Genomic DNA, 19,868 nt, shown 5'->3' on the forward strand with positions numbered 1-19,868 from the left:
AACAACGACAAATATTGCTTAGTGCCAAGATGAGCCCCCAAAATGTGGAAATGAATGTACAGACTTAGGCACTCCAGTCTAAAAATGAGCCCTTGTGTAGTGCTAGAGAAAAGCAGATTTCCCATGGAAAAACAGCTAGCTTTCTCTGCTTTGACACTCCCTGCTACTGTCTATACATCACCTTGCTTTCAGGAGGCTTCGCAGCATAGGGCTCAATGAACAGGAGACACAAGTGAGTTTGGGTTATTTTTATTTTGATTGTAACGTCTGAACCAGTCCTCGAAGCACAGGATGTAACAACATGAGGACGCTCACTGCAGCCTCTGAAATCTGACATGCATAAAAACTCAAACTTCTAATGCGGGGACTTCAGGAATCTCCATGAGGGAAGAGAACCCATAAGACTTCCTTGGGGTCCTGAAGACAATGTAGAGAGTATCTTGAGATAGTTTCCCCCATGTTTGTCTCCTGCACCTTTGGTGTTTGGCCTAGGCTTTGAATTTTGAATGAACCCACCCCTTTTTTTCAATCGCAGAGGTTGGAGTAAGCACCAGTTGAGTTTTGAATAATAGAAATGTTTGGACAGTATAGGTCAGATTCAGCGGAGCTGCACTCACTTACAGCTGGTCTGAGTTTTCCCCCATACATGTGATTCCCTTCACCTGCTGCTTCTCAGCAAGAAGGGAGAAGGGGATGTGCAGAAGTACTGAAATCTGGTATTTGGCTCATGCTGTCCATATTTTTCCCCTTATAGTGCCACATGAAATATTCATGGACAATAGTTAGTAAGGACACATCGTTCCCTATTAAATGAACATATTAAAATTATCTGACTCCTTTTCCAGTCATCATTAAATAATATCTAAGCATTTGTAACAAAGTGTTAATTATTAGACCATTATGTTACACTTTAAAAAGTGAGGGCCCAATCCTGCTGTCTTAACTCATAGTAAAGCTCCCATTGATTTCCAGACTACAGGATCAGACCCTAAATAAATACTATGTACAGTATATCTAAAATAAATATATAATTTAACATGAAAAATATCTTGTTAAATAGTTTCCCTCCCCACCTCCATCTAATAAAGCCGCAAAGTCAGTCTCCGCGGAGTTGAAGTCTTTCACAGTTAGTTCCTCAGCATGCGTTTGAAGGATCCAAATTCAGGTTTGGTTTTAGTTACTCTCCAGTCCCTAGCACAGCTCTAAAGCTAAGGTCCAGTTTTCCATCCTCAGCAGGAGCCCTTCAGCTGAGACTCCTCAAGGAATTCCACTGCTTATTGGAAACCATCCAGCAGGAAGTCACCTCTCCTGCCACCTTCTTCCATTCCAGAAGATCAGGTTGGCTCATTGAGATGTGTGTTTCAGCGACACAACCCCCAAAAACAGATACTCCCCTTCTACTCCCTTTGGTTTTTCAGTAGGTCCAATAAACACAGTCTTAAGTTCCTATGTCTGGCTTCTTGGTGGAGGTAGAATCGCTTCACTGCTGAATCCTGAAACACAACACAAGGCTGGGTCATTTCACATCACAGCTTGTACCTTGTGCAAGGCGACATGCTTTAGCAGTGGGTGCAGATCCTCACAGAACACCCCGTCTCGATGCATTGATTCAGGAAAACACTTAAGCCCACACATGGAACTTAGGAACATGCCTAGGTCAAAGGAACTCAAAGGAACTCAGGCACATGCATGAATGCTTTCCTGAATCAGAGCCAGAGTAAGTGTCCCATCCATCTGGATGTGGAGTACTCTGAGCTCCCACTGACTTCAATGCAGCCTCTCAGACCTTGCAGGATCAGGGATGCAGGTAGGTATTAACAATATGCCTCATCTTCACAGGTACTGATCACCAACAGCTCCCACTGATTCCTGTGTGAGTTGTGCCAGCAACCTATATTTACCTTTTTAATAAAGCCTCCCCTGGAACAATACCCACTAATTAGTAAACCCTTCCACATTTTAATTTACCCACCTGGGAGACATGACATTTTCCTAATTTGAAAACCTGGAAGCATGTGTGATATCAGCGTTTGGACCAGCGGAGGGGGCATTTCCCCTTCCCAGCACCTGCCCACCACTGAAGTGCTGCTGCCTCTGGGGTGAAACACAGCCAGTGCAACACTGGAAGAATACCACTACACCAGTAGCTGAGGAAGAGAGTATGGAAGAATGATGCAGTAATAAGGGAAGGACACGTGGGAGCGAAAAGGAAGAGCTTTTTAAGGCAAGATTTAAAGAAGGGAGATGACTCAGTGGGTCAGAGGAAGGGAGAGAGGGAGGGAATCCCCGAGAGACAGAGAGGAACAAGTGAAAAAACAACTCCCAATTACGGAGAGGGGAAGCCATGACCAGAGGGGTGAGCAAGGGAGTTATGTGGCTCTGAGGTCAGAGAGGGAGTGGGTGGGAGACCCTGTGAGCAAGGGATTGGAGCAGCAGAGTGGGTTGTAAAGGGGGAAGCATGGAGGAGTATCACCCAGAGAGGGACTGGGCAGAGCAAGGCAACGTTGGCCTTTGGAAACCAGCAGGGTGATTCAGAATTGGGCTCGGCCAGGAAGCCAGAGATGGGTATAAAGCGATCTGTTCACTTTAGGCCAGTGGCAGGGCCAGGAGACCCACTGCAGAGTCACTGATTTGATCCTCTGGGGGCTGAATCAGAGAAATGGGGTTTGTTCCCTATCGGAGCTCAGGTAATAGGCACAGGCTATTGAGCTCCCAGTCTCAATCCGAGAAGGCCGCATTAGTCATTGTCAGACTGCACGAGAGAACAGAACTGGCCCAGTGTGACAGAACGTCTGCAGAACCCATCAAGATCCATGCCCACTAGCTGCACCTGTTGCTGCCCACAGGGCCTGGCCCAGCAGGGCTGTGTGCAGTCTTGCAGATGGAAGCTGTCCCTGCCATGCCGCAATGCCCATGCCAGAGGGTTACCTTGCAGGCCCCCCGATGCCATCAGTGGTTTCCGGTGATGCCCAACTTAATTTTCTCTTCATTTTCTACATCATAAACTCCTCTTTTGTGGCACCTGCAAACACAAGCAGACAGACATTCACCAGCATGCCGCTGGTGCTCTGGTCAGGGTCACGAACCCACCCGCTGCAACAGGAGCCACCTGGGGCCTTCACTGTTCTCATCTTGGCCATATTATGCAGCGTCACGCCTTCCATCTCAGTCCCTCTCTTGGGGAGAGACACAAGAGGCTGGACATCTCTGATGTCTGGAGAAAGAAAGCAACTGCTTCCCATCAGCCCACTTCTCCCCAAGCTGGTTTGACACTGCTGGATCTTCCCTTCAGAAGCCAGGGCAAAGCTGGGAACAAACCCAGCCCATGGTGAGCATCAAAAACAAACACCCAAGACAAGGAGGACAGAGAACTGGACAGCAAGTGGTCCCAGGCTATAAATGCCATCGGCCACTGAGCCAGGGAGACCCCTGCTCCCGTACACAGAGGGCTTGATCCCCAGGGAACACCAGCAGTGGTGGCAGTTCACCCAGGTTGGGGTCAGGGCTCTGAGTTTAGGAGCAGCCAGGTGTATCCCATGCAGTGCGACCACAGGGAGCCTCCTTCCCTCCCACCCCCGAGTTGCAGGGTAGGTCTTGTGACTAGCGTGTGGCAGCCCACTCCCCAATACCTGAGCATGAGCAACGCAGCAATGATGACGAGACACAGAGAGGACAGCACAACTGCTACGACGGCCAATGCCGTGGTGTGGTCATAGCTGGTGGAGGGGTTTTCCACAGGGAGAGTGAGGCCGTGGCACCGCTCGCCATGGTACCCTGGCTGACATCTAGTTTTGGGGGGAGGAAAGACAGTTTAAAAGACAGTAGTAACAGGGAACTCTAGGAGCAAAGTTTTGCCTTGGGCATTAATTAACATCAGAACTGTTCTCCAGCCCCTTCCACCCATGTGTCACAGAACATTTCCATCTCCCTCCTAGATCTCAGGACACAGCACGGCCTCCTCCTCGCCGGTGAGACTTGGCCCAAGGCCCCGAACCTTCGCTCAGTGCTTCGATCCTTCAGGCCTGGCATCGCCATTGCTGGCCTTAGCTGCACCCTCTCCAGGGCAGTCATGTCCCCCCCAGGGACCGAGACAGTGTCCCTGACAGGTCCCATTATCGCCTATTGCTCTCTACTGTCCTCCCCACATACAGTACAGCCCAGCACCCTACCCAACCTTTTGGCATTGTTGCTGTGCACTGGGCTGGCATTTCCCAAAGTGAATCACAGTGGGTACTGGCCAAGCATCAGGATGGGGCTCTCTAGACTGCCTGGATCCCCAGCAGGATGGATTCAAGCCTTCAGCATGAATATATTGGGCTTCATGCAGCTTGTCACATGGGGGTCTTCCCCATAAGACTTTTGAATCCAAGGGTCTGTGGAGACATTAGCAATCCCACATCATTTTCAGGGACCTTGCTCCAAAGTGCCCTGTTGGCGCGCAGCATGCTGTGATCCCTTTGGCTACCTCGCTCCTCCCCAGAGCTGGCTGCATTTCATGGGTGAGTAGAACACTGAAATCATTCAGTGCTATGAAAAATAAAAAAAGTGGCAGAACAGCTGCCCCATGCATGATGGGTTCCCAGCTCCATCCAGTTCTGTTTGTCTGCCCTGAACCGTACTAGGTCACCTAAACCCTCCAGATCCTGTCACATGCCTTCCAGTGCTCAGAAGCGGATGAGAGGGCATGAGATTAGTGGGGAGGCAGGCTGAAGGGGTGGGACCAGGGGCATCACTCCACCCTGACCATCAGGGTCAGAGTTTTGTCTTTGGGACACACTTAAGTCATCCCAACTCCCGTTAGATACAGGCTGAGAGGAGGTCATTAAAATGTGAGCTCAACTAAGTATCTCCCACTGCACAGAGATCCTAGAATTCTCTTAGCACGTCAGGGACTTAGAGTTCAGCACTAGGACAAACCTCTTCAGCTCCCATTTTCAGAGTCTGGAAGTCCCATTTAAGAAAGCCAAGGACAGGTCTGACCTTGCGCTTGCTAACGGAGATGAAAGAGGTTTGAATGCCTCCTCTGGGGATATTTCCCACAGATGCACTTCTCAAACGGGAGCAAACGAACACTTGTGACACATGAGCCACCCACCTCTCCTCTGCCCAGGTAATTATTCATGTAACAGAAATAAAATCTGCATCAGAGCCAGGAGGCTAATTACCCAAACACCCCTTGCAGTGAGTCAAAGGAGAATCACGTAAACAGCCTAATATATATATACACACACACACACACACACACACACACACACACGCCATAGCCCCAGACCCTTGCCAAGGCCAAATCAGAGAGGGATGAGCTTCTCGCCAAACATGTGGACACATGCCAGACATCAAGATCAAGAGTCCCATGTTTAGATCGAGCGCCATTAAATCCAGCACGCCATGTGTCAATGTCATCTTCAGCCTCCAATGCTCACATTACACCAAGGGCAAAGAACTACAAGAGCTGAGGGGCCAGAAGGTCTCCAGCAAACCCCAAACCCTGTCCAAAACAAAGTACTGCCAGTGCCCTCAGCTAACACCATAGTGTACTACATCAACATGTTCTCCCAACAGCCACAGCAGGCAAAGGTCGCAATGAAACTCAAAGCAGCAGCCCTGGATCTGCTGAAGACGCTGGCTGAGCAGAGCAGGGTTGGAATGCTCACAACCCCTCAGCTTTCTCAGCGGGTGGCTACTGGATACTAGCCACTGCAGCTGAGAACCTTGGACTCCTTTAGATCTTGTTAAAGGCAAGAGCAATGGCCTCAGTGAGCCACCTCAGAGCCTCTGCTCTTGTCAGGGAGGAGGGGAACTGAGGCAGAAGAGGCTGCTAGGAAAACTAGCTTATGGGAATGGGGTCTTCTGAACAGTGGTGTCTGCCTCCAGATGCTAAGATCTGGATGGGTGAGCCTTAATCCAGCTCTGGCCCTTGCTCTCCGAACACCTCCTTCCGTCGCTGCCCCAAGGCCTCGTCCCCACATGAAGCACTGGTTAAGAAAGAGCATCCCCAGCAAGATCCATCAGGAGTTCAGTCAGGTGCCTGACTGTCTGGAGAGTCCGTCCCCTCAAGCACCTGCTGCGCTCCTGCAAGAGGTGTCATCGACCTCTGCAGCAGTCCGGATAGTGAGCTGCTTAGGACCCTGACAGCAGAGACTGCTCTGCTGGCGGCTGCTGTGAGCATCATGTTTCAGGAGCCAGCTGCTCAGGCTGCTAGGAATTTCCTCAGCTGCAGCTTCAGGGCAGAAAACACTCAGAGGCTCCCAGAGCAGCACTCACTGATCTCCGCAACACCACACTGCCCCACGTTTCCAATGCCAGAAGGTTGTACATGATGAGCCAAGGCTCTGCAATCTTCAGCAAGTTCGGTGGACTGGCAGCGGTAGCTCAGGGAACAGGTTAAAGAGCACCACCAGATCAGTGTTCTGGGGAGTCTGACAAGAAACGAACTGCGAGGTTCAGGCCAGTGTCAACGTTGCAACAAACTCTCAGCTTCAGCTTCCCCCACCTGTGCAGTGGGCATGGGTGACTGATACTTCCCTACTTCCTGAGGGTTGATGGCAGAGGGAGTCCATTCACGTCTGAAAGAACTTTGAGCTCCTCAGAGGAAAGCACCCAGGAAAGGCAGAGAATGATTAATTAACAGTAGTCCAGCCCAGGGAAGCAGCTCCAACTCGGGGGTAAACAGAGGAATGGCTCACAATGGAACAGCTTCAACATGTTCCTGGCAGGCTGCCATGCACGGTGCCCTCAAAGCTGTTGTCTCCAACCCTGGCTGCTTGGAGCTGGGACAGAGATAGTCTAAACACCAAATTATCCTTCTGCTTGCACTACTGCACTGGTGCAACAGACAGGACTGTCATATTTGAAGAGGTGGATGAAGAGATTTACTTTCCCTTTCCAGCCCCTAAGCCCCAAACTGCTGCAGAAGAAGGGCAGAGCTCTGCACTAGATGGTCTAGGACAAGGAGGCCTTGAACGGAGTTCCTCAGAAAGAGACCTCAGTGCTGGAGAAGACCATCTACCTCATCTGCATGGTGAGATAATGCCAGACAAGCAGAAGTGACCATAAACTCTAATGCGGAGGGAGAACTTGCTTGCAGCACTCACAACAAATACATCAGCTTAACAAAGAGAATCCTAGAAATCAGAGATGGAAGAATCCAGTCACATCTAGCCCCAGCTCTTGCTGGCCACTGTAAAAACCTTCCCTACAAGATGTTCTCCAAGGCTTTTTTCTTCAGCTTCCACCGTTTCCCTTTGAGAAACTATTCCAAGGCCTAGCGGGTCTCACTGGTACAGTGTGTGACAGTAGCCGGTGCGAATGCCTAATGCTGAATGAAAGCATTTTTCGGTCTTGTCCTTTGAAGACATCAAGAGTAGGTTCTTAGTGTGGGAAGAATACTCTGTCACTCTGCCAATGTCAGAGTCTCCCAGGGCTAAGTGGATCCTTCCAGCTTCCCCATTCTCCGTGACTCTTCCTCTATCCCGTCCCTACCCATCACCAGAGCTGCTACCTGCACAATACACCATGGGACACATTAATTAGATGAGCCCTTGGAAATAGGAACAGCCATGTTCAAGAGCAGCCACTGAGTTCAGGTGCCTCTGTTGCTGGGTGCCTAGCTTGAGACGTCTATTGTTAGATTTTTAGGAGAGCTCAGTTCCCTGCTCCCAGGGCCTGATCTTCAGAGGTGCAGAACATCTCAGCTCCAACTGACCTGAGCTGGAGTTGGGGGGATCCAGCACTCCTGAAACACAGGTTATAGGCACCTGAGTCTGGGTTCCTAAAGTCAGCGCCCATTTCTGAAAGTGTGACTGCAAAGGGCTACCAAGTGCCCTGCAATAGACAAACACACCACAAAAGGAAGTTGTGTCATACTGACTTCCTGAAGGCTAAACTCTGTGCTCACTCAGGGCTCACGGAGATTCACGTGGCATCCCTGGTATCAGACCACTGGGGAATTTAATGGTCGACATGTTCAATAGAGGGACACACATCTGGACCTGTGTCTTTAACAAGACCCAACGGAGTCCAGGGTTGAGCAAAGGGTGCCAAAGCGATGCAAAAACTCAAGCAGCATGTGAAAACAGAATAGTATCCTCACAGAGTGAGAGTATGAGAAGCCCTGCAAATCCACGAATGTATTGTTCACCATGTTTGTGGACTGTGGATTGGATATGGATCCAAATTTTGTATCTGCACAGGGCTCTAAGAGTATGCACTAAAAATATCTCCTACACTCTTCCTGTGTGTGGTTTAGAGAATTCAAGGAACAATGACTAAGGTTTCCCTAGGACAGAGATATGCTGATTAACTTACATGCAGGATGGAGCTTTCAGTTCTCTGATGTATTTGCATTCTCCATGAATACAGAAGTCCTTGTACTTTCGCAGACATGGGTCTCTCTTCTTCCCCTTGCCTTTGCCCTTCCTCCTTTTCTTCACATTCCCTTCTTTTTTTGGAGTAACCAGACCTTCTGGCTTGGACAAGAAGGCAACTGGAAGACAATTTTAAAAGAAGAACAGAAGTCAACTCAACTGTATCCGGCACAGCATTTTGTCAGGCATCTGCCTCAGTTCTAGCATCATTGACAAACTATCTGCCCCCAGCCAGAGGTTTCACCATTTTTGCAGATTTCAACAAATATCAGAGCATTTCTGATTTATAAAGATGCTAAAGGAAAGAAAGGAACAAGTTAGTGGAGATTCAGAGAGAAAAACAGCACAGTACATATCTCACATCTTACTATTATATACACTGGTTTCCATTGACCACAGAAGATTAGAAATTGAGTCTTTATCTACCCTTTATTTCTCTGATCAGTCTGGTCTTTTGTAAGAGACTATTCATAGTCCTAATCAGGCTGATTTTCCTATGGTTACAATGATGGCTTGCACATAGGACACATGCAGTAGTACAGGGCACTGGCAGGTGAGTTTAGGCCCCAAATTTAGGTTTTCTGAAAACAAGCCAATGTAAACAGACACAGTCCCATGAAATCTGCCGGTTTTGAATTTCAGTGGAAACAATTTTTAAAGTCAAACAACGCCTCCCCAACCTGTGCTTGCAAATTACTCTGATGACAGCTAAAGCACACCAGGCCATCCTGATGCTCCCCACAGATTTAAAGTAAAACTGACCAGGCTATTCTCATTCTCCAAGTGAACAGCTTGATCCTGCCAGGTGCTGAGCACCATGAATTCTGAGGGACTTCAGTGGGAGCATACAGCACGCCTCGTTGGCTCAGGAACAAAATCAGGAATGAAGGGATGGGAACCTTGTAAGAGTTAGTCAGGTTTCCCACTCTATGGTGGTGTCAGTGACACAGCTAAGGAATCATCACCTTGTGCCATTACTACTCTGCATCCAAACATCACACTGCAACATGATGTCAACTTTCAAGCCTTGAAAGCTGATATGTCAGAAGCTACTGTTCCCTCCCCCCCCCCCCGCCCAGGCCTGGAGGAAGCGGTATTCCTCACTGAAACTGGGACAGCCCCAGACAACATCAGACATGTGGCAACCATGAGCCAACAGTGTGATGCAGTTGCAAAAAAGACTAACATCATTTTGGAGTGTATTAACAGGTATGTTGTATGTAAGAAAAGGGAGGGAACTGTCCCCCTCTACACAGCATTGGTGAGGCCTCAGCTGGAGTACTGTGTCCAGTTCTGGGCATCACACTTTAGGAGAGATGTGGACAAATTGGAGAGAGTCCAGAGGAGAGCAACAAAAATGAGACAAGGTTTAGAAAACCTGACCTGTGAGGAAAGGTTAAAGAAACTGGGCCGGTTTAGTGTTGAGAAAAGAAGACTGAGGGGGGCCCTGATAACAGTCTTCAGATATGTTCAGGGCTGCTTTAAAGACGACTGGGATCGATGGTTGTCCATGTTCACTGAAGGTAGGGCAAGCAGTAATGGGCTTAATCTGCAGCAAGGGAGATTCAGGTTAGATATTAGGAAAAGTTTTCTAATTCTAAGGATAGTGAAGCTTTGGAACAGGTTACCAAGAGACATTGTGGAATCCCCATTGCTGAAGATTTTTAAGAAGAGACTGGGCAAACACTGGTCAGGAAGGTCTAGGTTTCCTTGGTCCTGACTCAGCACAAGGGTTGGGCTAGATGACCTCTCAAGGTCCCTACCAGCCCCACATTTCTATGATTAAGGGCTAGGTTCCAATACCCTCCCTCACTTGGAGTAAGGCCTGAATCCTTCAGCACCCCTTGGTGGGCAGCAGAATCTGACCTCCAAGTACCACACAGTGTGGGAGGCCTGGCAGTACCAGCAGGTTCAGACTCCACCAGGGCCAGAGAAATAGAAGAAGGAGCCACCTGGGGTATTGTAGGAGCTTTGCAAGTTCTCATTTCACGAAGAACCACAGAGACCACAAAATTCACAGGAACTGCGTGTGTCCGATGGGAGCCCTGCTGGTTTATCTCCCTGCCGCAGGCACTGTGACCCGCAGGGCAGAGGGTTGCTATCGCAGGGAAAGGGGAAGGACGCTCAGAACTGCACCGTGGTGCTTTCACTTCTCCCTGCTTGCCTGCCAGGCCCTTGTACCTCTATCCCCTTGTCAGCACATCAGAGATCAAAGGAACTTTGCAGGTGCAGAACAGAATCATTTGAGGGAAGCCATCTCACAGGCCTGCCGTTCCACTCTGTCCAGCATCTGGCTGACAGGCACAAGAAGTAGGAAGGGTGTGGGGTAAGCCAAGAGCAGAAAATGATGGCACAGACCCCTGCATGCAGAGAGCATGTTCCAGACTGATCAGTGCCTTGAGATAGCTCAGGGACATCTCCCTTCCACTGGGTACGGCTGACACAGCAGCTAGAGGCATCAGGAGAGATGGGGTTTGAAGGAGGGGCTCCCAGGCCAGAGAAGAACTGATGACCACCTTGAGCAGTGTCTCTCAACCCATCCACGCTGGCCACCCCTCATCAAATATTTTCACAATTCACTTACTTTGCTATAAAGCAAGGGTGGCAATGATCAACCTATGTGATTCATTTGTGTGTGTACTTCGAGAGGCTGACAGAGAACACTTACCGTGGAAGGCAAGGGTGTGAGGGGGAGCCAGATCTTCTCTGCTTTAGACTTTAATAAAATTTCACCTCTGCAATCACTCTGACTGCTCTCCGTGACCCTCCCCCCAAAGGGTGTAACCCCCCAAATGAGAAGTGCTGCCCTAGAGAGCGTGGGGGAGATGAGAACTGGTGACTACCACTCCCCGAAGTACTAGGGTCACATCCAAGCGTCCCACTCCCAACTGATCCTCTTCTCAGAGCCAAGACATCAGAGGCCTGTCAGCTCACCCACACTAGCGCAAGACACCTCTCTCCCTTCCAAATGCTCACTGCTTGCATTCAGAAAGAAGAAATGTGCACACCCCAAGAAGGGCAGAGAGATGTGGAGAAATGGAAAGGAGAGGGCAGCCCAGAGAGTGTGGGTGTGAGGTGGGGAGAACTGTGACAGCTACTGATGGGCAGAGACAGGAAAGGAGGAAAGTTTATGGTGAGAACAGACAGGGAGAGAAGATGAGTCTCTGAAGACTCCACCCCTGTGGTGCAATAGATGAGCCTGGTTTTGCAAAGCTGATGGGCACACATCACAGATGGAGAGGAACCATGACAAGCCTGGAGAGGGTACAAAAAAAGAGGAAAAGCCACAGAGCATAAGAGGCAGACGGTGTGCATGCAATCTGAGTGACGTCAATGGAGTTACACTGGCAACGCCAGATCTGAATTTGTCCCTATGTCAAATCCTGGTCACGACCAAGCTAACGCCCCCACTCCTGCGGTATTCAATGAGACCAGCACTTCTCCCAAAGAATGTCAGAGAAACCAAACATAAATGGACAGGCACAGCGGGGTAAAGGTGGACTCAGATGCCCCCAGCTCAGTGACTAACCCCCGGTTGGCATGAGGAGTAGCAGTGTGTGGGCAGTGGGGTGTGACTCATGGGTGGTGACCACTCCTGACGGGGATGGCATGCAATCTCAACTGGATGGATCCACAGGGGAGTGTCCCAGATGATGTAATACAGAAAGCTCAACCTTTCTGTAGGCTTTTGGGAACCATCCTATAGAAATGAATAGGGAATCCCATATATTTTATCGATTTCTACATACGGGTGCAAAACACCCACGGAGGCGGATCTCCTTCTCTATTGAACGACATGGGGTTTTAAAGCCATTTCCACAGAGCTCTCTCAGTGCCCTCACTAATCTAGACTGGATATTTTCCTAAAAGGCCTGTGGCTGATTGTAATGGCCCCTTCTGGCCTAGGAATCTATGAATCTATTCCATTCTATAGGGCTTTCCCACAAGAGAAAGGACATTACTTCAACAACTGAACAGTTACAGGACCCCTTAGCTACCAAGTCTCCCTCTCCTCCTACTCTGGAGAGGGCTGTGCATGAAACTTGCCATCAATGACTGCACATGGCAAAGAACTGAGTGCTGGATCTGGGAAGAGTCCCCAGGGACTGGGGGTAATGGGGATGCAGCACTGGGGATTTGGGTGTTACAGGGGATGCAGCACTGGCAGAGGACTCTGGGGACTCCAGAGTAACAGAGAAGGCAAAGAGCACAGACAAGGAACTACTAAAAACAACTGAACCGACACAAAGCAAATAAGGCAGGAATTTCCGTGGGAACATTCTGGCCTGGCTTCCCCTCCCCCGTTGGATTCCTGCTGTCAGGGCTTTGCACACATCAATCAACCACAGAACTGCCCCCTCAGCTCCGGGACTTACCCCACTCCTGGCCTCTCCCCCTGACACTCCTTGCCTTTCAGTGCCCAAGAGAAACTCTCCCCAGAGCCAACCCTGCTCTAGCTACAAAAGTTTCCCCCTATCCACCCAGCCTAGGCAATCACACCATGATCCTCACCCCACAAGCGCTTCCCAGGAACAACCTCCCAAGCCAGGCGAACATGTAAGCCCGCCCTTAATGCCATGCCAGCTCAGCAAAGCAGGTGGTTAGCTTTAAGCATGTTCCTTGGAAGCCAATGGGACATGCTTAAAGTTAAGCACCTGCTTATGTATTTTGCTGCATTTCACTCCCTCTCCGCCATGTGTCACACAGAAGATGCGACCTGTGACACTCCCCTGAGCGGGGAAAGGGTCCCCTGGCACCAGGTCACTTCCTCCCTTACCCAGGAAATCCCAGCGCTGCCAGAGGTAAATCCATTTCCCTTCAGCAGCCCGCTGCGCTTGTTCCTGAGCTGGGCTCCCAACCTCTGAGCGTGGAGCCGAGCACCCAGCCCCTGGGCAGCCCCGAATCGGGACCCGCGGGCTGCCCGCCCCCGCTTCCCGCCGCCGCAGGGGAGGCCACCTGGCGCTGCCCATCCCCGCGCCCGGCGAGCCCCTCACACACGCACCTCTCGGGAGCTCCAGGAAATAATGCCCCGACGAGAACCCGCCGCCGTCCGGGTCGCGCTCCTCCTCCAGCCCGCTCCGGGGCAGCCGCGCGACGGACCGGCCGCCGCTCGCCTCGTGGAAACCCGGGCCCCGCAGCACTTCCAGGCCGGCTCCGGGCGCCGCCGCTGAACACCCTGCGGGACAGAGAGTGGCGTTCCTGAGAGGACAGCGCCGGGCACCGCACCGCACCGCACCGCTCCGCTCCGCAGCTGCCCGGCGCTCGCCATAGGCGGCCCCGGGGCTGGGTACTGTATTTATAGCCACAGCCCCGGCCCGGGCCGCCCCCCGGCTGACTGAAGGCGCCAAGCCCGCGGCAGCGTCCGCGCCCCGGCCGCAGCGCCAGGCGAGGGGCCGGGAACGGCTCCCGGAGGCACAGCCGTGCCCAGCTGGCGGGAGCGGAGCGCGCGGGACGGGCTCCTGGAGGGAGGCCAAGGCGAGGGGCTGCCCCGCCAGAGGGAGCCCGGCCCCGGGCCCCGGGCCCCGGCCCGTTACGCAAGCGCGGCCTCCAGCACCTGGGCACTGGGCGCGTGGACAGGGGGGGTCCGGGGCGCCCGGCGGGCTCGGCCGCGGCGCCAGCGCACGGGGCCATCCGGGGGAGGGGCCCGGGCAAGGAACAAACTTTGCCCGCAGCTCGGCCCGCTCCTCACCTGCCGCCAGAAGGACGCTGACAGCCACGAGCAGCCGCTTCATGTCTCTCGCCGCCCGGCGCCTGGCTCCCCCCACCGGCTGCTCCTGCCCGCGGCGCTCAGGGCTCGGTTCTGCGACCGCCCGGCTACCTCCCGCGGCGCCCGCCTCGCGTTAGGCGCCGCTGGGCTCCCTCGGTCCCGCCAGACGCTTTGTTCTGCCCGACCTTCCCGGCTCCCAAGTGCCCAGCTCGCAGCGGGAGCCCGCTCTCTCTCCAGCCCCAGTCTGTCCCAGCAGCCGGGGTAGAGGCTGGAGGGTGGGGCCGTGCTGTTGTGTACGCCACGCCCGCTGATGGCGTGAGTGCCCGGGACTGAGTGGGAGGGGGATTCCCTCTGTCAAGTTGGCGCTGGGTGACTCAGATCCCCTTACTTTGGGGGTGAGACCGCCAGGTTTCTCGGGGGTGGGGTCAACTGTAAACGTTTAATTAGGCCGGCCAAAAAAGAATTTGAAGCGCAACTAGTAAAAGCCTCAAAAACTCACCGCAAAACTTTTTAAGTGCGGCAGAAGCAAGAAGCTTGCCAAACAATCAGTGGGGCCGCTGGGGATCTGGGTGCCAAAGGAACACTCGAGAAAATGTAATGGCAGAGAAACGAAATTAATTCTTGCCATGGGCCTTCACTGCAGAGGCTATGAGGGAGATTCTCACACCTGAGCCATTCTTTTTTCGGGGACAAATCTGAGGAACTGTCCCAGACTGAGGTGTCAATAGAAGAGAGTTTGGAACAAATTGATGAACAGCGATTGGTTAACAGGACCAACTGCTATTCTGAAAGAATATATATATATATATATATATATATATATATATATATATATATATCAAATATAAAATTGCTGAAATACTAACTGTGGTAATGTACCAGATGACTGGAGGATATCTAATGTGACACCAAATTTTTAAAAAGGCATCAGAAGCGATCCTAGCAATTACAGACCGGTAAACCTAACTTCAGTACCGGACAAATTGGTTGAAACTATAGTAAAGAACAGAATTATCAGACACATAGATGAACACTCTACATTGGGGAAGAGTCAACTCAGTTTTTGTAAAGGGAAATCATGCCTCACCAAGCTATTAGAATTTTTTGAGTGGCCCAACAAACATGTCGACAAGGATGAGCCAATGGATATAGTGCACTTGGACTTTCAGAAAACCTTTGACAAGATTCCCCATAATAGGCTCTTAAGCAAAGTAAGTATTCATGGGATAAGAGGGAAGGTCTTCTCATGGATCAGTACCTGGTTAAAAGTCAGGAAACAAAGGTTTGGAATAAATCGTCAGTTTTCATAATGGGAGAGAGGTAAATAGTGGTGTCTACCAGTGATCTATACCAGGGACTGGTGCTGTTCAACTTAGTCATACATGATTTTGAAAAAAGGGTAAACAATGAGGTGGCAAAATTTGCAGACAATACAAAATTACGGAGGATAGTTACGTACAAAGCAGAGTGCAAGGAGCTAAAAGGGAATCTCACAAAACTGGGTGACAGGGCAACAAAATGGCAGGTGAAATAGTGTTGATAAATGCAAAGTAATGCACATTGGGAACCATAATCCCAACTATACATACAAAATGATGGGATCTAAATTAGCTGTTACCACTCAAGAAAGAGATCTTGGAGTCATTGTGGATAGTTCTCTGAAAACATCCACTCAATGTGTAGTGGCTGTCTAAAAAAGCTAACCGAATGTTAGGAACCATTAGGAAAGGGATAGATAATAAGACAGAAAATATCGTAACATCACTATATAAATCTATAGTACACCCACACCTTGAATACTGCATGCAGTTCTGGTTGCCCCATTTCCAAAAAAATATATTGGAATTGGAAAAGATACAGAGAAGGGCAACAAAAGTGATTGGAGTATGAAACAGCTTCCATATGAGGAGAGATTAAAAAGACTGGCACTATTCAGCCTAGAAAAGAGATGACTAGAGGGGATATGATAGAGGTCTATAAAATCATGACTGGTTGGAGAAAGTGAATAACAAAGTATCATTTACTCCTTCACATAATACAAGAACCAGGGGGCACCCAATGAAATGAATAGGTGGTAGGATTAAAACAAACATAAGGAAATACTTCACACAATGCACAATCAATCTGTTAGTCTTTAAGGTGCCACCGGACTCATCAGGATCTCCGTGTTCTTCATTTCCTGTTGCGTATTATTTCTGTGTGCTGTTAGACAGGTGCAGTGCTCTGCCCAAGAGGGAGCTGCATTTCAGTGGTGGGGAAAGTAAATTAATGCATTAATTAAATCAATCCCTTAGCTTTCTCAAAAGACTGTTATGAGGCTTAAATTGTTAGTCCCAGTAAAGTACTCTAAGATCTTTGCATGAAAAGATGCTAGAGAAGTACAAAATATTGTTAATGGCGATTCACAGTCATTTTGTTGCTAATCATAATACTTCCTCCAATAGAGCAGAAGGATGTCTAATTCTGCATATGCACAAGCTTTATGGGTAGCTGCTTCAGCAAAGGGACCTGGGTACCATTGTAGACAGCTCAATGAGACCTCTCTGTTCACTGGGCAGCTGCAGTCCAAAAAACAAAGTCATTAGGTTGCAGAAAGAATGGGATGGAGAACGACGGAAAATATTATGTCTTTATGTAAATCAATGGTGCAGCCTCATCTAGATACTGTGTGCAGTTCTGATCACCCCAGCTCAAAAAGACGTTGCAGAATTAGAGGGGTTCAGAAAATAGCAATGAGTATGATTAGGGGCCTGGAAAAACTCTTCTATGAGGAGTTTGAAAAGATTGGGATTGTTACCTTAGAGGGGGATTCAAATAAGAGAGGTTGTGATAAAAGCATATAAAATACTGAATGGTCTAGAAAAGGTAGATGAGGAGCTTTTGTTCCCCCATCTCAAAGGGACATTCAAAAAATCTACAAGGTAGTGAATTTGAAGCTGATAAAAGGAGACACACTCTCATTTGGTGCATAATCAGAACATAGAACTCAAAGCCAGAGGACGATGACAAGACAAAGAGGCCAAGAACCTAGCAAGATTGAAAGAGGGATTGGATGTGTCTATGGATAACATTGGCCGAACCAGACAGTCTCTACGCAAAAGAATAAATGGACACAAATTAGACATCAAGAATTATAACATTCAAAAACCAGTCGGAGAACACTTCAAGCTCCCTGGACACTCAATTACAGACCTAAAAGTCGCAATTCTTCAATAAAAAAAACTTCAAAAACAGACTCCAATGAGAAACTGCAGAACTGGAATTAATTTGCAAACTGGACACCATTAAATTAGACTTGAATAAAGACTGGGAGTGGATGAGTCATTACACAAACTAAAAACTATTTCCCCATGCTAATTTTCCCCCTACTTTACTCACACCTTCTTGTCAACTGTTGGAAATGGGCCATCCTGATTATCACTACAAAAATTTGTTTTCTTCTCCTGATAATAGCCCACTTTAATTGATTCGTCTCATTAGAGTTGGTATGGCAACCTCCATTTTTTCATGTTCTCTGTATATATATATATATATATATATATATATCTTCCTACTGTATTTTCTGCATGCATCTGATGAAGTGGGCTTTAGCCCATGAAAGCTTATGCTCAAATAAATGTGTTAGTCTCTAAGGTGCCACAAGTACTCCTCGTTCTTAAGACTACCCAGAGTTATACCAGTGAATGCTAAGACAAGAGCATTGCATGGAAGATAAAACCTCATGCTTCAGGCAATCGCTGACTATGAAACCTAATCTGGGGGTCAGATCATTGCACATCTGCTAGGTGCTTTCACCTTCTGCCAAGGCATCTCACACCAGCCATTGCCAGAGACAGGCTACAGACTAGCTGGACCATGAGTCTGATCCAGCCTGGCTGTTCCTATCTTCCCCTGAACATTTTGACATATGTGTTTGTCTTGTCATTTTAAATGTAATGTTCATAAACTCAGAGAGGCAGATTTTTTGCCGAGCCTCCCAAGAGGCACAGTCAGAAAACATGGCCTGGGTGCAGGGCAAAGCTGGTTTTACACCACCTGTGCACTGCCCAGAATCGGAGCTGCTATGGAGGCCCAACTAGCCCCAGGAGTTGCTCTAATTTAGGGCAGCCTATCAGGAACTGGCTGCAGAATCTCCAAAGCACTGAATGCTACAGGTACGTCCCCTCACACCTTCAGCCACACCCCCTACACTGAGGCCCTCAAGGAGGCACAGCATAGGGCCCCATATGTTGGCTCTGTGGTGCTCCTGCAGCAGAGAGTTCTTCCCTGGGCCCTGGGTCTTCCTCTGCCTCAGGATCTCTCTGCAGTTTATATGAAGTACGCAGTTGGCACTTTGCTCACGTAAAGTCACCGAGTCACTTGTTACACTGCTTGAAAACAAGGGACAGGACTCCAACGAGCATTTGTCTCTGAGGTCCCATGTCCATGATGCTAAGGAGTACATCTTCCCCAGAGCCATTTGATCTGACCTGAGGAGTAGGATTGCTGCATCTAAAGCCTCACTCTGTGGCACCTACTCAGAACATCAGGACATCGGGATGTTTGTATCAGTCCTGAAAATATTTCAGGTCCTAAAAATTGGGGCAAGTGGCAAGACCAGGAGTGAGAGAAGCAGCTGGCACCATATGGAGAACTGGTGGCCATTCTTCTTGCCAAGGGCTCGAACACCTGTACCCAGCTCAATACCTAGATGAAGAGCCCCTTACACAGGGCTATCCACATCATCACCAACGCCTCATGTTCATCAGCCTGAGTCCAGCTGGCTCCTTTCCTTCCCAGGCCCGCCCTTTTCACCAGTTCCACTCTGCCACACACACACATGCTCAGGTTCACTGTGTTTCTGTGGATGACCCCTAGCTCTCTCTGGCCCTGCCATGGATGCTGGTACTTTGGCTCAACCTGTATTTGGCCTAGATCCCATCCTAGGTGACTTGTTATTAAACGCTGCTGAGGCTAAGCATTCGGAAAGCAGAGCGGCTTTGCATTGTTCTGAGTCATCACTGGCCCCCTCAGATTATTCCTCCTGCTGAGTGGAATTCCCAGGCCCCAAAATCTAGGTGTCAGTTTCGGTGCAGAGAGGTCCATTAACAGGGTGACTACAAACCCCTTGGTTGCTCTTGTTGTCTCTAAGGAATACAGCCGGATTTGGCAACTCCTGTTCACACCCAGTTTCTTGCTCAGACATGACCGTTGTAATTGTTTGTTTGTTGAAGGCTGTTCCTTCCGGCTCCTCCAACCCTCATCAGTGCTTACAGACTTTGGCAGCCAGGAGTTATTGCACAGACAAAATGATTTTATCATAACACTCCAATTCTCACAGCTCCGCATTGGCTTCCCATTCAACAGGGGTTGCCCAGAAGAGGCTGCACTGTTTATTTCCCATGTTATGTAACTGCTTCTGCAGAAGATCCTTTTCCCCAGAGGTTTGCTGCCCTGTTCCACTGACATCCCAGTGGAACGTGTGACATATTTGACAGGTGGGGCTGTGTGGGAGGCGTGTTTGGGCTGCCTTACCTAGTACATGACATAGCGAGGGAGAGAGTTAAGGCACATGGGAAGCTGGCCTTCAATTGGCTGGGAGTGTTTTGCCTGCTCTGCTCCCCAGAACTTACGAAAATCCTGGTCTCTGTGTGAGAACTATTGGCTCCACTCCTCACATATGTTTAGGCACTGGTTTGCTATGGTCACCGAGTAAAGAAAGCATTGTATTCTGGGGCATGGAGTCTCTGTGGGTCACACACCTGGCAGGTCAAGGATAAAATAACTGAGATGGTGCCATATTCTGCTTCTTTATA

At 49.6% G+C, this 19,868-nt stretch overlaps 1 protein-coding gene across 1 annotated transcript; it reads right to left on the minus strand.

Moving 5' to 3' along the window:
• Window positions 1-233: 233 nt before the first annotated feature.
• Window positions 234-14,356, minus strand: HBEGF (heparin binding EGF like growth factor). The gene is made up of 6 exons (XM_038414592.2): window positions 14,056-14,356; window positions 13,369-13,542; window positions 8,308-8,485; window positions 3,630-3,785; window positions 2,929-3,022; window positions 234-1,493 (listed from the first exon to the last, which is right to left on the minus strand). The coding sequence occupies exons 1-5, from the start codon at window positions 14,096-14,098 to the stop codon at window positions 2,950-2,952; spliced, it is 624 nt and encodes a 207-aa protein (XP_038270520.1). The 5' UTR covers window positions 14,099-14,356; the 3' UTR covers window positions 234-1,493; window positions 2,929-2,949.
• Between the last annotated feature and the right edge of the window lie 5,512 nt (window positions 14,357-19,868).

This window comes from Dermochelys coriacea, chromosome 8, assembly GCF_009764565.3.
Source record: "Dermochelys coriacea isolate rDerCor1 chromosome 8, rDerCor1.pri.v4, whole genome shotgun sequence".
NCBI classification, from domain to species: Eukaryota; Metazoa; Chordata; order Testudines; family Dermochelyidae; genus Dermochelys; species Dermochelys coriacea.

Coding starts and splice junctions, on each gene's coding strand:
- HBEGF (XM_038414592.2), bottom strand. CDS start 14,098: ATGAAGCGGCTGCTCGTGGCTGTCAGCGTCCTTCTGGCGGCAG. Junction 8,486..13,368: donor TTTCCTGGAGCTCCCGAGAG/GTGCGTGTGTGA, acceptor ATTGTCTTCCAG/TTGCCTTCTTGTCCAAGCCA. Junction 3,023..3,629: donor GCTGCGTTGCTCATGCTCAG/GTATTGGGGAGT, acceptor TTGTGTTTGCAG/GTGCCACAAAAGAGGAGTTT.